This window comes from Heliangelus exortis, chromosome 4 (assembly GCF_036169615.1).
Source record: "Heliangelus exortis chromosome 4, bHelExo1.hap1, whole genome shotgun sequence".
Lineage (NCBI taxonomy): Eukaryota > Metazoa > Chordata > Aves > Apodiformes > Trochilidae > Heliangelus > Heliangelus exortis.
Window position 1 is genome coordinate 40,337,667 of NC_092425.1, and position 24,013 is coordinate 40,361,679.

General features: G+C 41.5%; 1 protein-coding gene across 1 annotated transcript in view; it reads left to right on the forward strand.

Moving 5' to 3' along the window:
* Window positions 1-721: 721 nt before the first annotated feature.
* STK32B (serine/threonine kinase 32B) overlaps window positions 722-24,013 on the forward strand; it is a 125,412-nt gene continuing 102,120 nt past the window's right edge. The window contains exons 1-2 of the mRNA XM_071744281.1: window positions 722-945; window positions 23,086-23,141. Of these exons, the coding sequence (XP_071600382.1) occupies window positions 870-945; window positions 23,086-23,141 (132 nt within the window). The 5' untranslated portion in view covers window positions 722-869. The remainder of the gene's footprint in view (window positions 946-23,085; window positions 23,142-24,013) is intronic.

Genomic DNA, 24,013 nt, shown 5'->3' on the forward strand with positions numbered 1-24,013 from the left:
CTCAACAACTCTGGAAAGACCTCACCACTTGTCCTATCCTGGCCAATTAATACTCTCACCGAGCTTCTCAGGTAAGATTTTTTTAAGGCATTTTATCCGTGGTATCATTTCAAGTCACACATGTTGCTGTATACACACAGATTTACAAATGTATATATATATATTTTTTTTTTTTTTACTGCTCATGCGAGCGGGGACACCCCCATCCCGCCGGCAGGTGGTGGTATAGGGCAGGGAAGGGGGCCTCGGGATAGCAAACAGGGGAGGGACATTTTTTTTAATTCTTTTTCCCCTTTGTAAACTCAGGGAAGTTGGGTCAGCTGGCCGCGTACTTTTGCGCTGAAAAAAGATAAAAATTAAAAAATCGGGATTCCTCCCCCCAAAAGTCATCTCGACCTAAGACAGCGCTTATCCCTCCCTCTTTCCCAGATCCTTATCCGTCTTGGGGGAGCATCAGCTGCTGGTGTTGCGCTCCTCTGGTCCGCATCCCCCCCATCCCCATCAGACCGGGTGCGGGGGGGCAGGAGCCGGGGCTCCGCGCTGCCCAGAAGAGAGGAAAAGCAGGAGGAGGATCCGAGAGGATCCAGGTAGATCCAGCTTTTACCGCTTACCAAAAGCCACCAGCAGCAGGACCTCCGCCTCCTCCTCCTCCTCCTCCTCCCTCCCTTAACTCCCTCCCTCCTTCCCTACCCCTCCGCGATGCGAAGCGGGCCAAGTGGGTGGGCGGCAGGCAGCATCTATCTCTTCCCGGGGGATCTTTTCCACGTCTCGGGGTGACTTCCTAACCCTGAGGAGTCGGGTCGGTCGGGGGGTGCGGAGGGGCAGGCGGTGCCTGGCGGCGGAGCCCCGCGGGATGCTGGCGGCGGGGGATGCGGAGCCGGCGGCGGAGTAAGATGGGGGGCGGCCACTCCCACCGGGCGCCCGTCTTCGATGAGAACGAGGAGGGTGAGTGAGGAGCTGTCCAAGGTGCCACCCTGGGGACACCCTGGGGACACCCTGGGGACAATCTCGGTCCCCAACCCCCATCCCCAGGCTCCCGGTAGAGAGAGACCTCGCTGGAAGGGTTGGTTGTGATGCGGGGTGGGGATGCACATGGGTTGGGAAGTTCGTGTGCTGTGTTGGAGCAGGATGTCTGCCTTTTTTTTTCATAGAAACACAGAATTGTAGAATTGGCTGGGTTGGAAGGGACCTCAGAGATCATCAAGTCCAACCCTTGATCCACTCCCGCTGCAGTTCCCAGCCCATGGCACTGAGTGCCACATCCAGGCTCTTTGGAAATAGCTCCAGGGATGGAGAATCCACCCCTTCCCTGGGCAGCCCATTCCAATGGCTGATCACCCTCTCTGGAAAGAAATTCTTCCTCATGTCCAACCTAAACCTCCCCTGGCACAACTTGAGACCTCTTGTGCCCTCTTGTCTTGCTGAGAGTTGCCTGGGAAAAGAGCCCAACCCCCCCCCTGGCTCCAACCTCCTTTCAGGGAGTTGTAGAGAGTGATGAGGTCTCCCCTGAGCCTCCTCTTCTCCAGCCTCAACACCCCCAGCTCCCTCAGCCTCTCCTCACAGGTTCTGTGCTCGAGTCCCTTCACCAGCCCAGTTGCCCTATTTGTTTTTCTTTTCTTTATTTCTTCTCATTTTTTGTTGACTCTTTGCCTGCCTGCCCAATTTCAATACCATTCTCTCTTGGTGTATTTCTTCCACCACCTTTACTTTCAGAAACTTTTTTTTTTTTAGCATGTTCTATCACTCCAAGATTTTTCTTCCTGCCTACATAATCCTAGAATCACAGACAGGGCTTGGAAGGGATCTCTGGAGATTGATTCCCCTGATCACCCAGGGCAGGTCTCACAGAAACACATCCAGAGGGGTCTTGAAAGTCTCCAGAGAAGGAGCCTCCACAACCCCTCTGGGCAGCATTTGTCAGAAGGAAGAGTATCTCGTAAAGTTTTTCGAAGGCAATGGGAAAGTTTGCACAAAATACGGTGTTTCTTCACCATTTATGCATTTCTGTGATGTTTTCGTGTTTCACTGGAACTGTGTGGCTGCATTTCTATTGTAATTATTTTGGCTTTGGAGGCAAAGAGAAAATGGCCCTGTTAGGAAGCAGCTATTTGTATATTGTCACTAGAAGTGGTTTTAAGTTTATATATATTGATGCCTATCTGGGTGACTTATGCTGGATTTTGGGTCTATCCCTTTCCCAGTAGTTCCCAATATATTCTATAAGGTGGTGTTGTATTTAATAAGGAGGTGATATATTTTATAAAGAGGTGTAAGGGCTTAATTTTGAGTATATCCCTTTCCCAATAATTCCCAATATGTTTTAGAGGAAGGTGATTGTGCCTCAATAGACTATTACATTATTTTGTCTTTTTTGGGGCGGTCATAACAAATCAAAATCATGAATGCTTTGCTTGATATGTTCAGGACACACAGAGACCTTTGTGTTGTTGTGCTGCTAGGGAGGAAATACATTAAATGCATTTAAAGTGTATTTACTTGGATTTAAGACACAGTAATCACTCTCTATTCCTTGAGAAAGCTTGAAGAGGTAACTGAGGTTACCCATGTTGATACCTATCTGGGTGACTTAGGCTGGATTTTGGGTCTATCCCTTTCCCAGTAGTTCCCAATATATTTGATAAGGTGGTGTTGTATTTAATAAGGAGGTGATATATTTTATAAAGAGGTGTAAGGGCTTAATTTTGAGTATATCCCTTTCCCAATAATTCCCAATATGTTTTAGAGGAAGGTGATTGTGCCTCAATAGACTATTACATTATTTTGTCTTTTTTGGGGGGGTCATAACAAATCAAAATCATGAATGCTCTGCTTGATATGTTCAGGACACACAGAGACCTTTGTGTTGTTGTGCTGCTAGGGAGGAAATACATTAAATGCATTTAAAGTGTATTTACTTGCATTTAAAATAGCATTTAAGACACAGAAATCACTCTCTACTCCTCGACAAAGCTTGAAGAGGTAGCTGAGGTTTGGTTTACAAGCTTCCATCCTTTGTGTGAAGAATGGGACAGATTATTCCCTATTTCTGGGTTGTGGTGCCAGAGCTGTGATTTTCTTGTGATAGTGCTATGGTGATATAAAATCTCAGCAATTAACTATAGGTCATACTATTTAAAAAAAGTAAGAAAGCACCCTCCCACCCCCTTGCTTCCAGGTAAAATCATCATCATGCACAGTTAATCTTGGAAGCCCTGAGCTAACTCACCAAGAAATACTCAAGTGTGAAAGCATGGTCTTAATCTTGCCAAGACATGCTAAGGTAAAAAAAATAGGTAAAATGCCTTTCTAAGACTTTTGGGCTCTCTTGAGCTGGTAGTTTATATGAATTATTACCAATTTTTTTTTTCCTTTTTAGGTTTTTTTTTTCTGCTGAGACGAGGCTGTGGTCAGGTTTTGAACCAAATGAACAAAGTTCAATAGTAAATTACTGCAGGGAAGACTTCATACCACTTAGCTCTTTTTTCCTCTGGAAAACAATTCTATAATCCAGCCATTATTAATACCTAATAAAAAAACCCCTACAAAGTATTTATGAATTTCTATTAGGTCATTATTCTTCACCTGGTTTTGTTTTGTTCTGGTTTCTGTTTGTTTTTTGTTTGGTTGGTTTGTTGGTTTTGTTTTTTTTTTTTTCAGATTATGAATTCTCCTAACATCATATATTTTTTTTTTCTTTTAAGAGACTTTGCTTAGCAAAACCATTCAAAAGAGTCCCTTGTTTTTGAAACAATTACCTCTTTCCTGTGTTACTTACAAATTATTACTCAGGATGATATTTTCCCAAGTACCTAAATAACATAGGAAATAATCTCCTTTTTGACAAGTGTATCTAACAAGCTTTAATCCAAAATTGAGCTGTATTTCATATTCCTACTAGTAGCTGCAAGACTCACTGTTTTCCAGAATGTTGGGTTCAGGATTTTTTTTTTAAATTAAAAAAATAAAGGCAAGAGAAAGATTTTATTTTTTTTTTCTTGGTATAATTTAATGGTATAATTTTAGTAAAGGATCACAATGCTTATCAGTTCAAAGAGAACTGAAATAAATGAGTTCAGTCTGAATTTGAAGGCATAGTAAAAAAGGCTATTTAGTCTATTGTGTGTCACAGCTGCCTCTTAAACTGAGAAAAGTGAGAAGAAAACAGTGTTGTCATTTTACGTTTGTACGTGTGTGTGTTCATGATGGATGTAGAAGAAACCACAAACTTTGGAGGAAGAGCTTTAAAACCATTTATTGTCACTTTGTAAATCCCAGGATGTCAGGTTGGAAGGGACCTCAAGGACCCCCTGCTCCAACCCTTCTGATATTATTGTTCATCTGAGATCTCTCAGCACCCCAGAGAGCTGAGACTTCAAACTTTCCAAAGTGGGGGAATCCCCCCCTTCCCCTGGGAGACCATTCCAAGGTCTGACTGTCCTCATGGGGAAAAATTTCCCTCTTGTGCCCCAGGAGCACCTTGTGCCCATTGCCCCTTGTCCTGTCCAGGTGACTCCTTGTGAACAAGGAGTCTCCAGCTGCTTTGTGGCCCCCTTTAAGTTCTGGAACATCATATTAAGGTCTCCCCTGAACCTTCTCTTCCCAAGGCTGAACAAACCCAGTTTTCTCAGCCCCTCCTTTCATGGCAGGTGCTCCAGTCCTCTGATCATCCTTATGGCCCATAGAAAATGTTACTTACTCAGTGGACCACTTAGCAAAGGTAAATATGAAAAATAGTACATGGAGAGCATCCAGGTACTGCCTGGGAAGTCCATAAAATATCTGCTGGAGAGCTACAACTTGTGCAGATGTTGATCCACTGAGTAGATCTAAAAACCAGTAAGTTATGTGTGAACTCCTCACCATGCTTAGGATAATAAAAAATGATCCAACCCAAAGGCTGGACTCTGTGTTTTAAGTCCCCAGCTATCCCAGACAGCTGGATTTGTTCTTTATATTCTCGTTTTGTTGGAAGGATTGCCCAAAACTTCACTCTTTGAAGGGTTAAAAACATCTGTCTTCCTGATTAAGTGATTCTTATTTAGAAGATTGATTTTTTATTTCTACTTTTTATCAACTTAAGCAGCTCTCCACCCTCCATGATCACTCCAATGCATTGACAGACTCCTCTAATTCTGTGTATTGAGAGAAAACACCTTGTGGTTTTCTCTCATTTCCCCTATTTTTACACCTCTTGGGCCCTGCACCTGCACACATTAGAATTTGTTTTGGTTAAACAGAGAATTGCAGATGGGTTTCCACCAGGACCTTGTGCTGGAAATGGTACTTCCTAATGTCTACTGGTAATAACCTACCCAATTCAGACCCTCTGAGTCCATATTCCCTTCTCCTGAGTGTGCCAGGGATGGTTCAGTCACCCTGTGATGTGAGCTCAGTAATTTCCACTGATGAGCTCCAGCCTTCAGCAGAGTTTCTTGGTGTTCTTAGGTGCATGACCTTACATTTTGAATGCCTGAATGTTTCATCCATTTCTATTATTCCTCTTCTTACAGCTGACCACCCACTTCTTCCCTTGTGGTGTTCTGATTCTCCCTTATTTCTGATAAGGATGTACTGATAATACAATGTATTGTGTCAGCAATGCTCTGCCTCGTGCCACTTAGCAAGTCCACTGAATATTTTCTGTAAATATTCAGCTGGATCATTTCCAGACTTCATCTCCTTTGCTGTTAAGCCCTGACAGACTCATAATTCCTGTTTTTAAATCAGTTTTTTCCTGCGTTACCCACCTTGCCAGTTAATTCTCACCTTGCTCAACTTTGCTTATACTTTCCTACATATCACATTGCTGAAACTGAGAAAAATGGAATGCAAACCAACTCTACCATCTAAAAATAAGTTTCTCATCAAGGAAAACTATCTGGTTACTGTTGTACAAACAACTTCTGGTAAGCCCATATTGTGTTTCTCATTTTTTCTTAGGCTAGGTGAAAGCTCAACAAGAGCTAAGAAAACCCAGGGAACTGACTCCTTTTGGTTTTTTGCCTTTCTGGCTAAAGAACCTCAATGGAAAAGAGGTTTTATTTCTTGAATTTTATTGTTGTGTAGGTAGGATAGGCAGTTAGGTCTGATGTAGCAGCATCACTACCTCTAATCAAAGCTAGGTACTTGTATGGCTTGGAACTAAATTTTTTTTTTTTTTTTCAACCATCTGACACCACACAAATTGTGTGGTGAGTTCAGCATGGAGGTAAAAGGAAAATAGTTCCATTTTGGTTAATCCTGCTGGAACAAATGAACTTTGACTCTCTTAACCTTGAATATTTCCTATTCTCATAACAACTGCTCTCCTGAAGATGTGCATCCAGTACTAATATAAAAGAGTGAATCTTTCCTGTGTGACCTGTACAAAGTGACCCTAATCTGGCCAGAGAGGTTGGACTTAATGATCTCTTGAGGTCCCCTCCTAACATTCTGTGATTCCTCATCCTCATCACCAGTCAGTTCCCAAGAAGGGCAATAGGACCATTGGTAAATGTGAGCTGCAAGTTCTCAGTAAATATCTTAAGTAACAAAAATGTTGGCAATAACCAGGTGACTCAAGATCATCTTTCATGCTGGATTTGCTTGACCATGCTCTGTGAAAACTTCAATGATATTTAACAGGAGAAATAGCAGAAAAGAACTGACTCAGGAGACATATTGCTAGTACCAAGTAGGAATAAGTTATTTGTCTGTTGTGCTGGAAGATGTAGAGGAAAAGATGAGAAAAAGTGTTAGAGGGTAGAATTTGGTCCTGTGAACTGATATGGGAGTTGTGTTTGATTATTTGGGGCTTTAAAAGTTAGTTTTCCTCCAGTTAAAAAAAATGTGAACTTTTTAAGAGCTTGTGTTTTGTTTTTATAGCACGTGTCTTTCCATTTAAAGCAAATCTGCATTTCTGATGAACTTCCACTGAGCCTCTTGAAGCTCCAGAGCTTGAAGACACCTTTGTGGAGTCAGTATGATGCTCTGGGCCTCAGTACTGAAGTTTTGTCTGAGGAAGATGAGGGATAGCAACATGCCTTGGCTTATTTCTACATGGCCAGTCCCTAACTCACTGTCTGAGTGTATCTGCTTCACCTCCAGGAAATTCTGGAGTCCCCACACCAGAATTACAGCTTGATGGAAGCTATAGAATTGCTGCAGCTGAAAAAGACCCCTCAGATCACTGTGTCCAACATTCCCCCTAAATAAAATTATATCTGTATCACCCACAAGAACATGTCCTGAAGGGTCTCACCTACATGGTTTGTAAATCCCTCTGGGGATGGTGACTCCACCACCTCCCTGGGCAGCCCCTTTGGTGCCTGAGTGCTCTCAAGGATCCAGCACATCCTCTGGAGTGAAACTTGAAATTCTAGCTTGTAATTCAATATTGATTTCCCTTTCCCCTTTTTGGAAAAGCCTTCAGTTTAACTGAAGTATTCTGAATCGGTTGGATAGTTGCAGAGAAAAGTCATTATTGAATGCCCAGCTGCTGAAAAGTCCATCTTGTACTAAAAGCATAAAAAGAGATCCAGATCCTAGCAAAAAGCCTGCAGTTAATATGGATGCAGGTAGCTAAATGCAGACAATAATGGCTGAGGTTGTGGCAAGTGCAGTGGGAGCTGTAGAACTCTAAAAGTGACAGAGGGAAAAGCAACCCACAATATTCCCTTGGAACTGGTTTACAGGAATGGTTAAAATGCCTCTGGTCCTCTCCAAGGCATCCAGGGAACAGCTGCAAAGAGCTCAACTCCTTAGGCTAACAACACACTCTCTTCAAATTAGTTGTTTCATAAAATAGAGCCCTACAGAACAGTTGGAGAAAGGGTTGACCATGGCAATGCCTTTTGTTACTGAAGGAAACCCATAGAAGGCAGGATTAATATTTCTGCTTCTGATTTTTGGGTTGTTCATGCAGTTCCTGTGGTTGGTTGTGGTGCATTTGGCTTTCTCCTTAGCAAAGATGAGTGTTCCCTTTTAGGAACTGGGAAGGCCACATTGGGACTTAAAATTGCTCAGAGGCAGCTCTGTGTCAAAAATATGGCTAAAACACAGATGTTGAGGGAATTATTTTAGGCTGGATATCAAGATTTTAGATAAATAAGGTTCAGACTGTTGGATTTTTATTTTTTGCTTAATAACCATGTAGAATATAGACCATATAGAATTCTATATGATTTTATTTATTGAACTTTAGATATGAAGCCACCCATGTGTGTAGCTTTCAGAAACCCTGATGCCAGTGTCTGGGTGATCAGAGCACAAAAGAATGATCAGTGCTGAGCTTGCAGCTGCAGCTTAAGGGAATTTGGGCAGAAAAGAGAGTACAGGAGAAGAATAAGATAATTTCAGGCAGTCACAGAGGTACCAGGTGCTAAACTGTTGCATGTTCTGTGGCAAAGGATGTTCAGAAGGAATGGGATGGCATTGAAACCCCCATCAGCCATCGTGTTCCTCACTCAGTCTTGGAGCTCTGGTACAATGTACATGAAGAACATGGATTTCTTCAGCCACTGAATGATGATTTAAAGTGGAGTTTAATATTAGGTCATGGATTTTCCCATTCTTAAAGGATTTCTGAGGAAAAACAGCAAGAATCTGGCTCTTACCATCTCAGCTTCTTGCTTTTTGTTCCCTCAAATGAACAGGGGAATGTTCCCCCCGCATTTGACTGTCCTAAAAATTGTGTGCAATATCTGATTTGCCCCACTCTGTCAGGATTAGAGCCATATAAATTATTTCCCAATTTTATTTTGCTTTGCCATCATCCAGATTCAACAAAATCTTTGTCAGGAATGGCTTAGAGAGGGACGGGATGAATTTTAAAGATTTTTCCTAAGCATCTTTTCTACTCTTCCAAGATTTAAGTTTCTGCTTTGGTGGAAATAATCTTGTCAGGACTTTAACTAAGGTATCATGTAAGCCTTTTGCTGCTCTTCTTTAGCCTTCCAGAATTTACACCAGTGGTTGGTGTGACCCCTATTTCTAAGAGCTGAGGCATTTCTGGGTGGTTTGTTAGCTACTAAGTGTAGGTGCTCAGTAGAGGCAACTTTTTACAAATATTGCTTTGTGTGCTACGTAGTGTGCCTGGATTTCAAGATAGGCTTTTTGGGTAACTAAGTATAAAAAATTCATGGCAAAGGAGCCTTATCTAAGTTCAGGGAAAACTCTGGATGTGAAATAAACTGGGAGAAAACAACATTGTTGCCTAAGGCACCATTCCTTTTGCTGCCACTGCTTTAAAAATCCATAAATTGAGTCTCATCCCTGCCCGTGGATGTTTTCTGGCAGTGAAAAGGGGAGGTGCAGCTCCTTCACTCTGGGGCTGGGGGTTCCTCTGCCACAAGAACTGTCTGGCAAAATTCCCAACATAAGAAGGAGATGGAGCTGCTGGAGCAAATCCAGAGGGCCATGAAGATATCAGAGGGTTGGAGCACCTCTCCTGTGCTGACAGGATGAGAGTGTTGGGGATGTTCAGCCTGGAAAAGGAAAGACTTCAGGGAGACCTCCCAGTAGAGCCTCCCAGTACCTGAAGGGGCTGCAGGAAAGCTCGGGAGGGGCTTTCTACAAGGTCATGGAGTGACAGGACAAGGGGAATGGATTCAAGCTTGAAGAGGGAAGATTAAATTAGATATCAGGAAGAAATTCTTCAGTGTAAAGGTTGTGAGATGCTGACACAGGCTGCCCAAGGAAGCTGTGGCTGCCCCATCCCTGGCAGTGTCCAAGTTCAGGTTGGATGGGGCTTGGAGCAACCTGGGCTGGAGGGAGGTGTCCCTGCCCACGCAGGGGGGGTGGAATTAGATAACTTCAAGATCCCTTCCAACCCAAATAATTTGATGATTCTATGAGAAAGCACAGGGTCAGATCCCTGATCCTGGGTGAGCTTTGGCACATTCACCTCTTCCTTGAGAATCCCCTGTCCAGCTGTGGGATGCACGGGCTGCAGATGGGAGGTACCTTTCCAGAACTGGTGTTGTATACTGGCAGTATCAATCACACTTGTTTGGCATCCTTAGCAGGTCTGAAAGGTTCCTGCTGTAAAGGAAACCTCCCAGGTCCAGTAGAAATCTCCTTTTTCCACCCTGATGCTCACAATTTCTTAATCAAAACAGCAGTGCTTGCTATCACTGCTTTGGGAGCCTTGGGTGGTTGGGACTGGATGAGCTTTAAGGTCCCTTCCAACCCAAACCATTTGATACTAATAATTGCCTCTCACTTCAAGACTTTGATCTCATCTGCAGCCTTCTGAATTTCCACACTGGCTCTTACCAATGTGTATATTCTCCCAAATAAATGAAACAATTCAAATGGACAGGTTGGCCTTTGTGCAGCAATTGGTCAGTTTTGCTTTTAACCACTGAAATTCTGAACTCCGTAAGAATATTTGTAAATATCAGCTGTCTCTTCTTAAATTGGTGCCTTAGTTCTAAAGGCTGTCAAATTTCTGTATTTTCCAATCTGGCATTCTTTGTCCAGAAACCTAGCAGCATGGAAGCAAGGACCTCTTAGCAGAGATTTCAGTTTATTTCACTTTTATTCAGTCCATCCGGGTTCTATTTTTTTTTTTTTTTTCAGTTTTGCATGTGATTATTTTCTGCTATAAATCATGGAAAACACTTTCTACGTAGAATCAATTTTTCCCCTACAGCTTTTTTGCCATAGGTCTTGACACAAGAGTATCAAATTATGTAATTCTTAGAAATGTTCTACCAGATTTTCTGGTCGTTAGGTGCAATATAGACACAAAATTTACTTTAGTCCATTTTATAATTAAGAGGCACTTCCTTTTTAAATGGAAGGATTTTTTTTTAGAAAGCATTACTAGTGTTGGTGACTTCCTATTAGGCTTTTAAGGTTCTAATAACTAAACATAGTTGATGAGTCTGACATGTATTTTCCAGATTTTACACCCCCAAAAATATTTTCTTCACGATATAAAGGCTTTTATAGTATAATTTTATGTCATTAATATATTTCTAACTTTTCCTGGTTTGAACATGTGTATTTTGGATATACCCATCAAATCTACCCTACAATTTATCTATCTAACTCAAACTAAAACAGGAATTAAGTCTGTGGTGTTTAGCCTCCCACTTCTAGCTAGTGATATTTTCTTGCTTTTGCATTTATTTCCACTTTCTTGTTTTCTCATTATTTTTTTAAAATTATTTTTCTTCCATGGCTTTGAAGTTTGGCAACTTGTAGCTGATTTATTTTGCTGCCCTGTTGTTTTTAGCTTGGCTTAATAGTGAAAAAAAAAAAATATATATTGAGCATTGCCAACACTGTTCTTTCTAAATAAGACTCCTGTGTCCAGTAGGATAAATATACCAGGAGACAATATACTGCAAGGGACAATTTATTTTTTTTTTTCCTTCTTTCTTCTACTTTTGCAGTGATAAGGGGAGACCTGCTGTTCCTTTACTGAAGATCTAAAAATGCAAACTTAGTTAATCCTTCCAGTAATTATTATTCCCTTATGATATGGTCTACCTGGACTTCAGCAAGGCCTTTGACACCGTCTCCCACAGCGTTCTCCTGAAAAAGCTGTCAGGCCACAGCTTGGACAGGGGCATCTGTGCTGGGTTAGGAACTGGCTGGAGGGCCGGGCCCAGAGAGTGGTGCTGAACGGGGCTGCATCAAAATGGCGGCTGTGGTGTCCCCCAGGGATCAGTGTTGGGCCCAGTTCTGTTCAATATCTTCATTGATGATTTAGATGAGGGGATTGAGTCCATCATCAGCAAATCTGCAGATGACACTAAGCTGGGGGGGAGTGTGGATCAGCTGGAAGGCAGGAGGGCTCTGCAGAGGGACCTGGACAGACTGGAGAGTTGGGCTGATCCCAACGGGATGAGGTTCAACAAGGCCAAGTGCCGGGTCCTGCACTTTGGCCACAACAACCCCATGGGGAGCTCCAGGCTGGGCACAGAGTGGCAGAAAGGGAGCTGGGAGTCTGGATTGCCAGGAAGCTGAAGAGGAGGCAGCAGTGTGCCCAGGTGGCCAAGAAGGCCAATGGCATCCTGGGCTGGCTCAGGAAGAGCGTGGCCAGCAGGTCCAGGGAAGGGATTCTGCCCCTGTGCTCAGCCCTGGGGAGGCCACAGCTTGAGTCCTGTGTCCAGTTCTGGGCCCCTCAGCTCAGGAAGGAGATTGAGGTGCTGGAGCAGGTCCAGAGAAGAGCAAGGAGGCTGGGAAGGGATCCAGCACAAGTCCTGTGAGGAAGGGCTGAGGGAGCTGGGGGTGTTGAGGCTGGAGAAGAGGAGGCTCAGGGGAGACCTCATCACTCTCTCCAACTCCCTGAAAGGAGGTTGGAGCCAGGGGGGGGTTGGGCTCTTTTCCCAGGCAACTCTCAGCAAGACAAGAGGGCACAAGAGGTCTCAAGTTGTGCCAGGAGAGGTTTAGGTTGGACATGAGAAAGAATTTCTTTCTGGAGAGGGTGATCAGCCATTGGAATGGGCTGCCCAGGGAAGGGGTGGATTCTCCATCCCTGGAGATATTTCAAAAGAGCCTGGATGTGGCACTCAGTGCCATGGGCTGGGAACTGCAGTGGGAGTGGATCAAGGGTTGGACTTGATGAGCTCTGAGGTCCCTTCCAACACAGCCCATTCTATGATTCTATATGGTTCTCCCTCCCTTCCTGAGCCATGAAAATTGTTCTTAGCCCCCTGAGATGCAATAGAATCACTAAGTCACTCTTGGCCTCTTGAGTGCCCTTCATGCTCTCTAAAACTGCATCCCTTGGCCTCTTCTTGCACTGTTATGGAGGTTGTGGTGATGCTTTTTGGGGTGAGGTTCAGACAAAACTTGGTCTGAGCTGTAGCAAATTCTTGTGGCTATGAAAAGCCAAAGAAAAAAAGCCTGAATCATAGACTCATAGCCTGGTTTAGGGTTGGTAGGGATCTTAAAGATCATCAAGATCCAACCCCCCTGCATGGACAGGGACACCTCATCAAAAGATTCTTTCTGAGAACTAGGAAAAAAGAATTATTTTAATTCCAGTATCACATTTGACTGCTGTAACTTGTGAAAACTAGAGAGCTCTCATACCAAACTACATCCTCTCATATGCAGGGCATTGCTATAAAACAAAACTAACATTTACAGAGACTGGTTTGGATACAAGGGGAGGAAAAGTCTAGCCAGAAGTCCTCTGTATCTTCATTAAATTCTTCTCTGCCCAGCCTTGGCAGCAGTGTGCCAATTATGCTGTTATTTCCAACTCTTTTCCAGCCCATCATCATGTTTTTGAGGTGTTTAATTTAAGTTTTAAAACTATTAAACTAGATTTTAAGGTGCAAATAATAATAGCAGATGAAAAAGAAACGCATTTTTACTGGGAAATTCTCTCCCAAAGCCTCAGTGTTGAAAAACTCTCTTGTAGGGTTTGTTGATCTGCAAAAAACAAAAATGACACCACGGAATCCTTTGATATGCTGGAAAAGAGTCATAGACAAGAGAATTTTTCCCAGTGAGCCAAGCTCTTGGTGGGGCAATCCTTGTTCTTCTGGAGCTAAGGAGCTGTCTGCTGAATCACAGAACTGTCACAGTTGGAAAAGAACTCTCAGATCATGGCATCCAACTGCCAACATCTCCCCCCACAAAAAAAAAAAAAATATTTATTAATATCTGACTCACCCACTGGAACATGGCCTGAAGTCTGCATGGCTTCTAAACACCTTCAGGGATGGTGACTCCACCACCTCCCTGGGGGGCAGCCTGGGGTAAAATTTCTTGTTCAAGAAATTATTCCTCAGATTTAGCCTAAACCTTCCATGGTGCAATTTCTGGCCATTTCCTCTGGTCCTACCATTGCTTACTTGAGAGAAGAGGCCAGCACTCACCTCCCTGCTGATAACTGGGAGAAGAAGGCATCCAGAGGATGGAGAGCTGGAATTGTTGGCTTTGGGAGGCAGGAGGTGTGAGTGGAACATGTCTGGTGGCCAGGCAAATCCTGGCTGTTGCTAGGATAGCATCTTCCCTCCAAACAGCTTCTCACCAGGCTTGTCTGAGGGCAAGGAGAGGCTATGCCTGCTGTTCAGAAAAGATTAGGATGTGGCACTGAAGAAATGCCAGGGTTTCAGTGGTTTCGAGCACTTCTGTTGAGGGCTGCCCCAACTTCTGACCTTTGGCTTTCCTAGTCTGGGAGCTCTCTGGCTGTCTCACAGGTGTCAGACAGAGCCCAGGCATGGATGTGAAATGCAAGAATGGAAAACAACCCTTTCAGAGTCATTTCTGGCCTTTCTAAAGAGATGGCATTGCTCGGGGCATTTGGTTTTCTCACTGTTTCTTGTGAGCTGTTGAGATTTCTGAATGCTTCCCCAGGCATGGAAATGAGGAACTACAGGGTGATGAAATCCCAACCTTCCTCTGCTGGGTAGATCAGATCCATCTTTTGCTTCCCTGGCATATGTGGATCAATGGGATCCTGATGTTTGGAGTGCCTGAGTATCCTGGATGTTGCAAAGAACCTCCTGCAGTTGGATTTGGAAAGGAAAAATACAGCCCAGGGGACCACCTGGGAGAGGATGCTGACTACTGGCATGAGAAGTAGCTTTCTTCCAGGCTTTAGTGATATTATGCTGGGTTCCAGGCCTTTTTCTGTCCGTATGTGTTGATTAATATAACAAACAAGAAAAAAACAAACAAAAAAACCCAAACCAAAAAACCCCAAATAAGCAATAACAAAAAAACCCCCAATCAACTAACCAAAAAAAAAAAAAAAAAACACCAAAAAAACCCCCCACCAAAAACCTAATAAACAAAGAACAAACAAACAAGCCCCAAAATACAAAAAACAAAAGTAAAAAAAACCCCCAAAAACAATGAGGAAGATAGACCAAGTAGTGGAACTAAATGTTTTTTTGCTATTTTGAAGGTTTTCTGTACTGTGAAGAAACCAAAAGTGTTTTGTTTAACATTCTTGTCTCAAACAGTCAGAGGAAGCTCTGCTCTACTGATTTACCATTTTATTCTAGTCAAGAAAATATAATACAGATCCACATGTGTTTTTAGAGAACAGTTCTCTTTCTATATATACATAGATTTATTTTTTTTTCATAGTTAGATTACTCCCATCCAAACAAACTCAGTGTAAGTGGTAGGGAACTCTAGATCTGAGTCACCAATATTCCTTATTTTCCTCTAACAGCTATAATTAAACTTATCTGGCATTCTATTTCTGTAATTACACAGAACTGGTAAAAGCACAGTCAATCCCACCAAATGTTTCAGGGCTCGGACTAACAAACCTTCTGCTCCACTGAGCAATTTTAACCTCTGCAGGTCACATTTTGTGCCTTGCAGCTCATCACTTCTATTGTTGAGATGAGAATTGATCTTTCTATTATTATCTGTCTGCTCTGCACCAAATGGAGGTTTTCATTTATTCCTGTTGGGTGGTGATGGAAGGGAAATCTTTGGTTTAAATTGGGGCTTTCAGAGGCTCCTGACCTTCTGCTCATTCCAACCTGGGCACCATGGTTGGTCTCAAGTCCTCTTCCTTCCCTCAGTCCCCTCTGTGTCTGATAGGAAAGCCTGGGAATGGAAACAAGGTGGATTTGGTTTGTTTTTTGTGTGTACCCACCTTTCATCTTTAAATCTTCCATATTTCACTCCTCATCGAGTCCTGATTTCCTTATTTTCACTCCCTGTTTCCAGCAAAACATGATAGGAAATGCAAATGCATGTGGTGTATAAATAAACACACATTTATCAGGCTGAACCCATCTTTACTTCATCACTGGAAGGATTTCCCAGAGACAAATAGTGCAATGATAAGGGAATAAATCATCAGCTCCAAGTACAGAACAACTTGAGGCCATTTATGTCCAGGAGTCAGTCCATTTTTTTCACTCTCACTACCAAAACCTGCAAGTTCCATTGCTAAATATTTCTCTGTCAACCTTCAGATGAAGAAATTTGTGTTGCACTGAGGTTCTGCAGGTTCTTGATGAATTAATTACAGCTCTTACTGTGAAGATTTTTTTTTCCCTATGCTTTCTATAGTCCCTGAAGGAAAACAGCCCCCAAAAGTGAAGAATTAAAATCAAAAGCTGTCTTAATGTTAACTAATCACTCAGTGTATTACTTCAGCTGAAGCTGGGAAAAATCAGTCGTGTTGGATCAACAAAAATTTGGTCTTAAAACATGTAGGAAAACAAAACTTGGATGACCTGCTTGGACTCCAGGCTGGAAGACCAAGGGGTAGGTTTAGCAGAGCAAATTCCTTTCACTGCTTTGTTCAAACTAAAAGCAAAAGCCCCTCTATTTGAAGTTTAAGTAATTACTTACCATTAAGTTAATGGTAAGTTAATTAATTAATTGCCATTTTTTAGCTTATGATTAACCAGTTGTCATGACAGAAGGCCAATGAGGGGCTGAGAAGAGTTGCTCCAAAAAGCTGCTGAAGGGTTGTACTAAACTGACCCACATAATCAAGACCATCTGGGTCAGGTCCATGGTTCTTATTTTCAGACTGATCAGATCAGTTCCTTTCCACCTTCATGGGCATGGAAGTAGCATCAGAAAAATGTCCCATTTCCCTGCAAGGGGCTGACTCTGCTCAGATCTCCCTCCTTAGTCACAGCCTGAGCCTGAAGTTGTTGATGTCTTCTCATTTAGGGGATATTCTGGGAGAGGAATTATTACAAATTGCATTGCTTTTTTACAGTATTAACCTCCATTCATGCTCCCCACTAATGTATTTTGTCTCTTTTATCCTTTTAAGCTGTCTCAGCTGCTGCTATTTTAAATCTTGGGTACCTGTCAAAGGAGCTCCACCTTGGTTATTGCCTGCACCATTACTCATCAGCAGGATTTCTAAAGACTTTGCACTGTCTCCAAAAAAAAAAAAGACAAATAAAAGTTATGATGAGCTGTGATAATTTTTGCAGCTCATATCATCAATGGTGATGTTAAACAGACTCATTCTTTCCTGTTCTGTTCTGCTCATGAGGATGTGCTATCAACTTGGGCTTGATCCCTACTAGATTTTCCAGCTTTTTGCAGTGGCAACACACATTTCAAGTTCCTTGTATTTTTTAATTAGGTCTACAGGACTTCTTTTTTTTTTTTTAATTTTGTTTTATTCATTAATAAGATAGGATTTGAAATTCATTGGTTGAAATGAGCAGCTTTGCCTTCAAATCATAGCAGTTTTCCTTTAAATTGTATTAGCCTGATCCTTTCTGGCATAGGATGTTTATTATTATTCCTACTTATTTTCAGAAGGTTAATTGGTCACTTTCCTGGTATTGCCATCAAAGTCAAAAGACCAGCTTGGTAGATAATTTATAATTTGGTTTTATCTTTGTTGCCTTTTCTCCCTTCTACATGAGGAGACAATGCAAGTATTAGTGTCAGCAGATTTAATAGGACAGAGATCAGAGTTTGATCTTTGGTATAAACCAAGTGATTTCTGTGAAAGTGAAATAATAATGACTTTAAACACCCCTGTGAAGGTGGCAATTCATCCTTGAAACTAGACTTTTAACAAAATTAGCCATGTAGGTTAACATAAGGAGTTAAGACTTAATTTAAATGCCCATCCTTCCATCAAAAGCTGTGTTGCATGACAAGGATCATAGGGAAGGACCAAAACACAGTGTTGGGGAGGTGGCCTTGGGTAACACAGAAGTTTTATGCTTCTGATTTTGGGGAATATAAGTATTTTTTATTTCCTCTCACTATTAGGCTGCCTGGAAATAGAAAGGTTTTCCTGGGAAAAGCAAAAAGCAAAATGAAAAGTAGTATTTATAGAAAAACAGTCTGATTTCAGAAAAAGAATAAATATCAGGGATTCACACACACTCCTCATGGACATGGCTAGACAAGAAGAACAAAGCAAAAATGGTCATGAATCAATAGTGAGGAGTTTGTAATTTCAGCTGAGATCAGTGAAGACTTTTTCATTTTGTAATTTTTTTTACTTCTTTCCCCAGTGGGAAAACAGCAAAATGGAAGGAAGGAAAAAAGCAAAACCATGAGAATGACCCAAAATCCAGACAATTTCTTGCTTCCTTTCATCAGTGTTGAAATCAAGTTCTTAATCAAAAGACCAGAACTTGCATATTGCTTTTTTATCCTTTCAGATTGATGTTATTTATTTAAATTAATATTTTTCCCCTGTCATCTCTTCCTACATTTGCTCAAGCAAAGCATCTCCAAAATTTACTTTCCAGTTACTCTCTTTTTGCAGGCACCTCAGGGTGTCTGTGTTTGCCTCTGAGCCAAAAGAACTGGAAACTTCAGGAAACTGAGGTATATTTTTCCTTTTGGGAGATGGACTTTGTTCTGAATTTCTTCTGGAGGTGCAGCAGGCAGGGTGGAAGTTGGGTGCTGGTTCTTGTTGTTGTAATCTTGTGATAATCTGAAATGGAAAAAAAAAGGAACTGTTCAAAATCGTAGAATCACAGAATTGGCTGGGTTGGAAGGGACCTCAGAGCTCATCAAGTCCAACCCTTGATCCACTCCCGCTGCAGTTCCCAGCCCATGGCACTGAGTGCCACATCCAGGCTCTTTGGAAATATCTCCAGGGATGGAGAATCCACCCCTTCCCTGGGCAGCCCATTCCAATGGCTGATCACCCTCTCCAGAAAGAAATTCTTTCTCATGTCCAACCTAAACCTCCCCTGGCACAACTTGAGACCTCTTGTGCCCTCTTGTCTTGCTGAGAGTTGCCTGGGAAAAGAGCCCAACCCCCCCCTGGCTCCAACCTCCTTTCAGGGAGTTGGAGAGAGTGATGAGGTCTCCCCTGAGCCTCCTCTTCTCCAGCCTCAACACCCCCAGCTCCCTCAGCCCTTCCTCACAGCACTTGTGCTGGATCCCTTCCCAGCCTCCTTGCTCTTCTCTGGACCTGCTCCAGCACCTCAATCTCCTTCCTGTGCTGAGGGGCCCAGAACTGGACACAGGACTCAAGCTGTGGCCTCCCCAGGGCTGAGCACAGGGGCAGAATCCCTTCCCTGGACCTGCTGGCCACGCTGTTCCTGAGCCAGCCCAGGATGCCATTGGCCTTCTTGGCCACCTGGGCACACTGCTGGCTCCTCTTCAGCTTCCTGGCAATCCAGACTCCCAGCTCCCTTTCTGCCACTCTGTGCCCAGCCTGGAGCTCCCCATGGGGTTCTTGTGGCCAAAGTGCAGGACCCGGCACTTGGCCTTGTTGAACCTCATCCCCTTGGGATCAGCCCAACTCTCCAGTCTGTCCAGGTCCCTCAATGAAATATTTTAGTTCAACTGATAAAGCAGGAAAATTGCATTTTCAAATCACCAGTCATAATTCTTTTGCTCCATTAAGAGCCTTTCTTTTTGAGGGTAAACTAATGTTTAACTATCAGCCCCAGATGCATTTAAAATTCAAAGCAAAATTAGCTGAATTGTAAGTAATTTATTTTGACATAAAGATCTTAAAGCCTTTCTAATTTCAGATATAAAGTAGGTAATTATATAAAAAAATAACAAAATAATTAGGAAGAGTTTATTTTGAGATTAAAACATTCAAGACTTGAGACACTGTTGCAATTTAAATGCAAAAACCCCTAAATGCAATGATAAAAACCACAGTGCTTCCACACTTTAAAAATCGCTTTCAGTCTGTAGAGTGGTTTTCTGAAGCCTTTTGAAAAGAACCTGGCATGGCTGTCACTATTCTCTTGCTTACTTGTATATCTGAGCACTAAACTAACCCCAGAGGACCCCACAACCCCTAAATAAAACATAATTTTACAGCTGCTTTGTGGTGTGATGATTTATGATTCTACAGACAGGGGCAGAAGATTTTATCCAGGGTTTGATGAGCTTGATGCAGCAGAAGAGGGACTCCTTTGGCCAAGCTAATGATAAACCCCATCCTTCCAGATATTCCTAGATATTTGAGCACACTGATGTATTTGATCAAGAACCTGTAAAGTCTTGGGTCCCCATTTTTGACTTCTCCAGGCAAGCAGGGTGCAACCTTTTGCTCACCTTTTCAGTCCCACCATCCAGGATTTACTGGTTCAAGCTCAAACCCCAAAATGCTCTTTTTGGGGCCACTTCAAAGCCACAAAAATAATCAAAGTAAGGTGTATTTGTTCTTAGAGTTAGTAAGAGGGAGTTGAAGCTTTGCAATAGAATTAATTCAGGGTTTATTTGCACATGGTTTAAATGGAAAGAAACAAAGCACTTAATTTATATGCATCTAGAGCTAATTGCTGAAATTAAGAGGCATCTATCACTAAGACCATATCATGCAACAGGTGCCATAAATGCTGATCTGTTTTCTCCCTAAGCCAAATCTGTTTCACTTCATAATCCCAAATTTTTGATTTAACGGTGACTTTTTAAAGGATGAATGTGAGATGGAAGAGAAGGTAATAATACTTTTTGATTTTTCCAAATGGATGAAAATGAAAGAAACTTAAAGAAAACTCCCTGATACTATTGCTAATGCTCAGAGTTTCATCCCGTGGATTGACCAGGGGGAAATATTACCTGAAGGCAAAGTAATTTCTGAAAAATATCCATGCACTAAGACTCCAGCCCAGAGCTGATTCCTAAGATCTCCAGTGCACAGTGTGGCAGCAAAATGAAAGAAGTGCTCAAAAAGTTGGGAAATATTCTTTTTCATCTTGAGTAAAAGATAACCAGCAAGCTATTTTCAAAAAAGTAAGAGTCATATCACTGCTGCCAAAGGAAGTGTCCTTCTGACAGCCACACCATTATCTCAGTGGGGCTTTGGGCTAGAAAAATGTCATTATCCACACCACCAGGCTCCAGAAGTTGGGCACATCCTGGTTTAGAGGACAAGGATACAGCACTTGTGATGTCCTCTTTGCACAGAGGAAATGGCAGTGTCTGACCTTGATGGTATTTTAAATATTGGCAATGCCAGGGGTCATGATGAGCTGTAATTCTCTGAATAAGTGTGGTCCTGTGGTGCTGGATGTTCACAAAAAGGGAGGAAAACCATACCAAAAAAAAAAAAAAAAAAAAAAAAAAGAAAAGGAAAAAAAAAAGGTGATGAACAAAATATGACAAATTCTGAGAGTTTGAGGTCAAAAACACCTGAGGAGAGAATGACTCTTGTAGTATTTATTTAAAACAACTTAGTTTTACTCAACTGAGCTACTGGTCTTAGCTGTAAGGCTATCCCTGTCCTTATCACTTCCTAACAAAATTCCCCAGGTTTTGAATCTATATTTTTGAGTCTGTTTGATTGAAAAAGACCAACTTGTCTTAGTTTAGTGAGTTCACCCTTTCCAGAAAACCTCCGTGGCTCATTTCAGATGCAGGCTCAGGTGTGTTTAAATGCTTCCATAGTTATTTAATATTATCTTTATTTTCTCTTGCACAAAACATGTTGCAATCATTGCACCCTGATTTAAGATTAGGCTTATGGGACAGTGAGTTAGAGAATGAAAATCCTTTTTTTTTTTTCCTCAATGACAATCTGAAAATGTAACATCCCATTTTCTATTCAAGTTAAACATAATGGAGGAAATTTGATCAAATGTTTCTAAGCACTTATTTAACTTATTATTAATTAAATCCTGTGGTCTGATGCCTCATTTAATAATTTCTTTCTTACAGAAATCCAATTTACAATTAAATCCAAATTAAATATTTAATCTTAGTCTTTTCCAAGTTGTAGAGTCCTTTTTTGCAAGCCAACTAAACTGACCAGCTTGGCCATCACACCAGTATTGACCAGTAAAACAATACCCACTGGTAAAATCTGTCAACAGAGACCCCATTTGAAGGTTGTTGATGGGCAATCTTGCTTCTCAAACTTCTGTGCCAGCCTATATTTCATATTCAAAGCAGCATTCATGGTGTAAAATCCATATTATTGGAACAGGGAAAATACAATTTTAGTCTGTTTCAGTGGTTTGATGTCTATCAACCTTGTGACTTCCTACTCAATGTTTAGTTTGAGCTGATACAGCTTTTTTTTTTTTTTTTTTTTGACAGATATTTAAAGCATTATTAGCTTCACAGGACTTCCTTTTTCATCATTCTGTTAGTCATATTTTTGCTGTGTTTCTTTGTGTTGCCACATTTTCCCAGTGACTCTCTACAATTTTCTTGTGGCATTTAGCAGACACGTAGCTGGAGGGACGTGAGCAAAGCCAGGAATGGAAGAAAGTTTGAATTCCAAGAAGACCCTGTGAAGTTGCACTGAACTTTGTCAGCTGTGGTTCACTGAGTTTAGCTTTCCTAAACTTTAGTTCCTTCAAGTGTGCTGCTTTTCTGACAAAAAAGTGACTGTAAAACCAGTATCACACCTTGTCATGGTTGTGTTTCAGTGGCTCTGTCTCAGTTTTGTACTTTTCTTCAGGATGTTGTTGGACTTATTTTTTTTTTTTTTTTTGTAAACCAGCAGATGTCCCAATGATCATGGGATTTGGAGGTCATGCTGTGTTCAGTCTCATGCCACACCAAGGCTAATGACATTTCTGGGAAATGAAATCTCTCACTCATATTCACAGCAAACCCCTCGAGTGTCCAGAGCTGAGAGTGGTGTCAGAATTTCCTGAAGTGGGAGGAAATCCATTCTACTGCCAAGATAAAATGAAATCTCCCAACTCAGGCTTATTCTACGTCTATGAGATATCCTAAAAATATTAGGATTTTGTATCATATTAAGAGGGCAAGGTTTGGAGGACCTGATCCTGCTAGCTCATCATGGAGCAAGCTTCCATCACTGTAGCACAATGTGGGAATTCTCCTGCAGATTACTGTAAAAATATCCTTATTTTACTACTTATCTGTGAGCAGACACAACTGAATTATTCATTGGAAAATGCTGAGCAGGTTTTGCTGATAATGCTGAATTATTGTCTTGTTACTTGGTTAGGACAAAGCTCTATTTCTTTTTTTGGAGATGTTGGGTACTGGAGACATTGAACCAAGAGACTTTGATGAATAAAATTAAAGGAGGGTGTTTTAAAGCAAAATTCTTCTTTGCTTAATATTAAGTATGTTTTGTGTTGAAGAGAAAAAGAAAATACAATGTTATAAAATTACATTTCTTAGGAACACCCTCCTTTCTTTTCTTCTCTGATTTCTGCTTCTGACTTGGCAGTCTACAAATTATTTACCTTTTCTTCTCTCCTTTTTGTTTTGCAGTTAACTTTGACCACTTCCAAATCTTGCGGGCTATTGGGAAAGGGAGTTTTGGGAAGGTAAGATTCACTTTCCTTTTAGCAGTTAAAAATCTAATAGAAAATTAAATTCTGATGAATTTCTGATGTCATCTGATTAGACTACAAAATTAGATTTTGTAGCCTTTTGCTTCTTCAAGATTTCTGATTATCAGTACGAACTTACTCTGATTATTCATTAATTTTTTTTTCTGCTGCAATGTATTCACTAAAATTAAGTGATTAAAAATTATTGTACTAATTGTCTCCTCAATAGGGGTTAGTAGAATTTAGAAATCCATCCCCAAACCAAAAACAAACAATAAATTACTTTTTCACACAGTCCACTAGCCTGATCTTGTTCTTAAATCTCTGGACTTATTCATGCCTTTAAAGTAATTGCAGTATTTTAAAGGCACTTTACACAGATTCAATACACTTGGGGTTGTATGAAGTGAGATCTAAGCTGTAATTACAATCACTGAGTAGATGTTTGTTCAATTAAACAGGTTTTTGCTGTAATAGAGAAGATTAATGGCTTGTTTACACAGGAGTAGATGAATTTTCTTTCCTATAATAAAGGCTATAGCAAGGTTTTAACATTTTACCATGGGTAAATATGAGGACATGCAGATAGAGAAAATCATAATATAAAAAAATATAGTAGAAATAATTATTCCCAGGAATACATTTGAGGGTGAAATATAACTTTCAGTAGCTGATCAAACCACAGCTATCTAGATCTTCCTTTAAATAATTCTTGGGTGGATATCAGCTGATTACTTCTGTAGTTATGCACTAAGCACATCCACAGGATTTTCTTGGCTCTTGGCCTTCCATGCAGAAAAATCACTTCCATTTTCAGAGCCCTTCATGGTGGGAAGTCCTTGTTCAGGTCAGTAGATTCCAAGAGA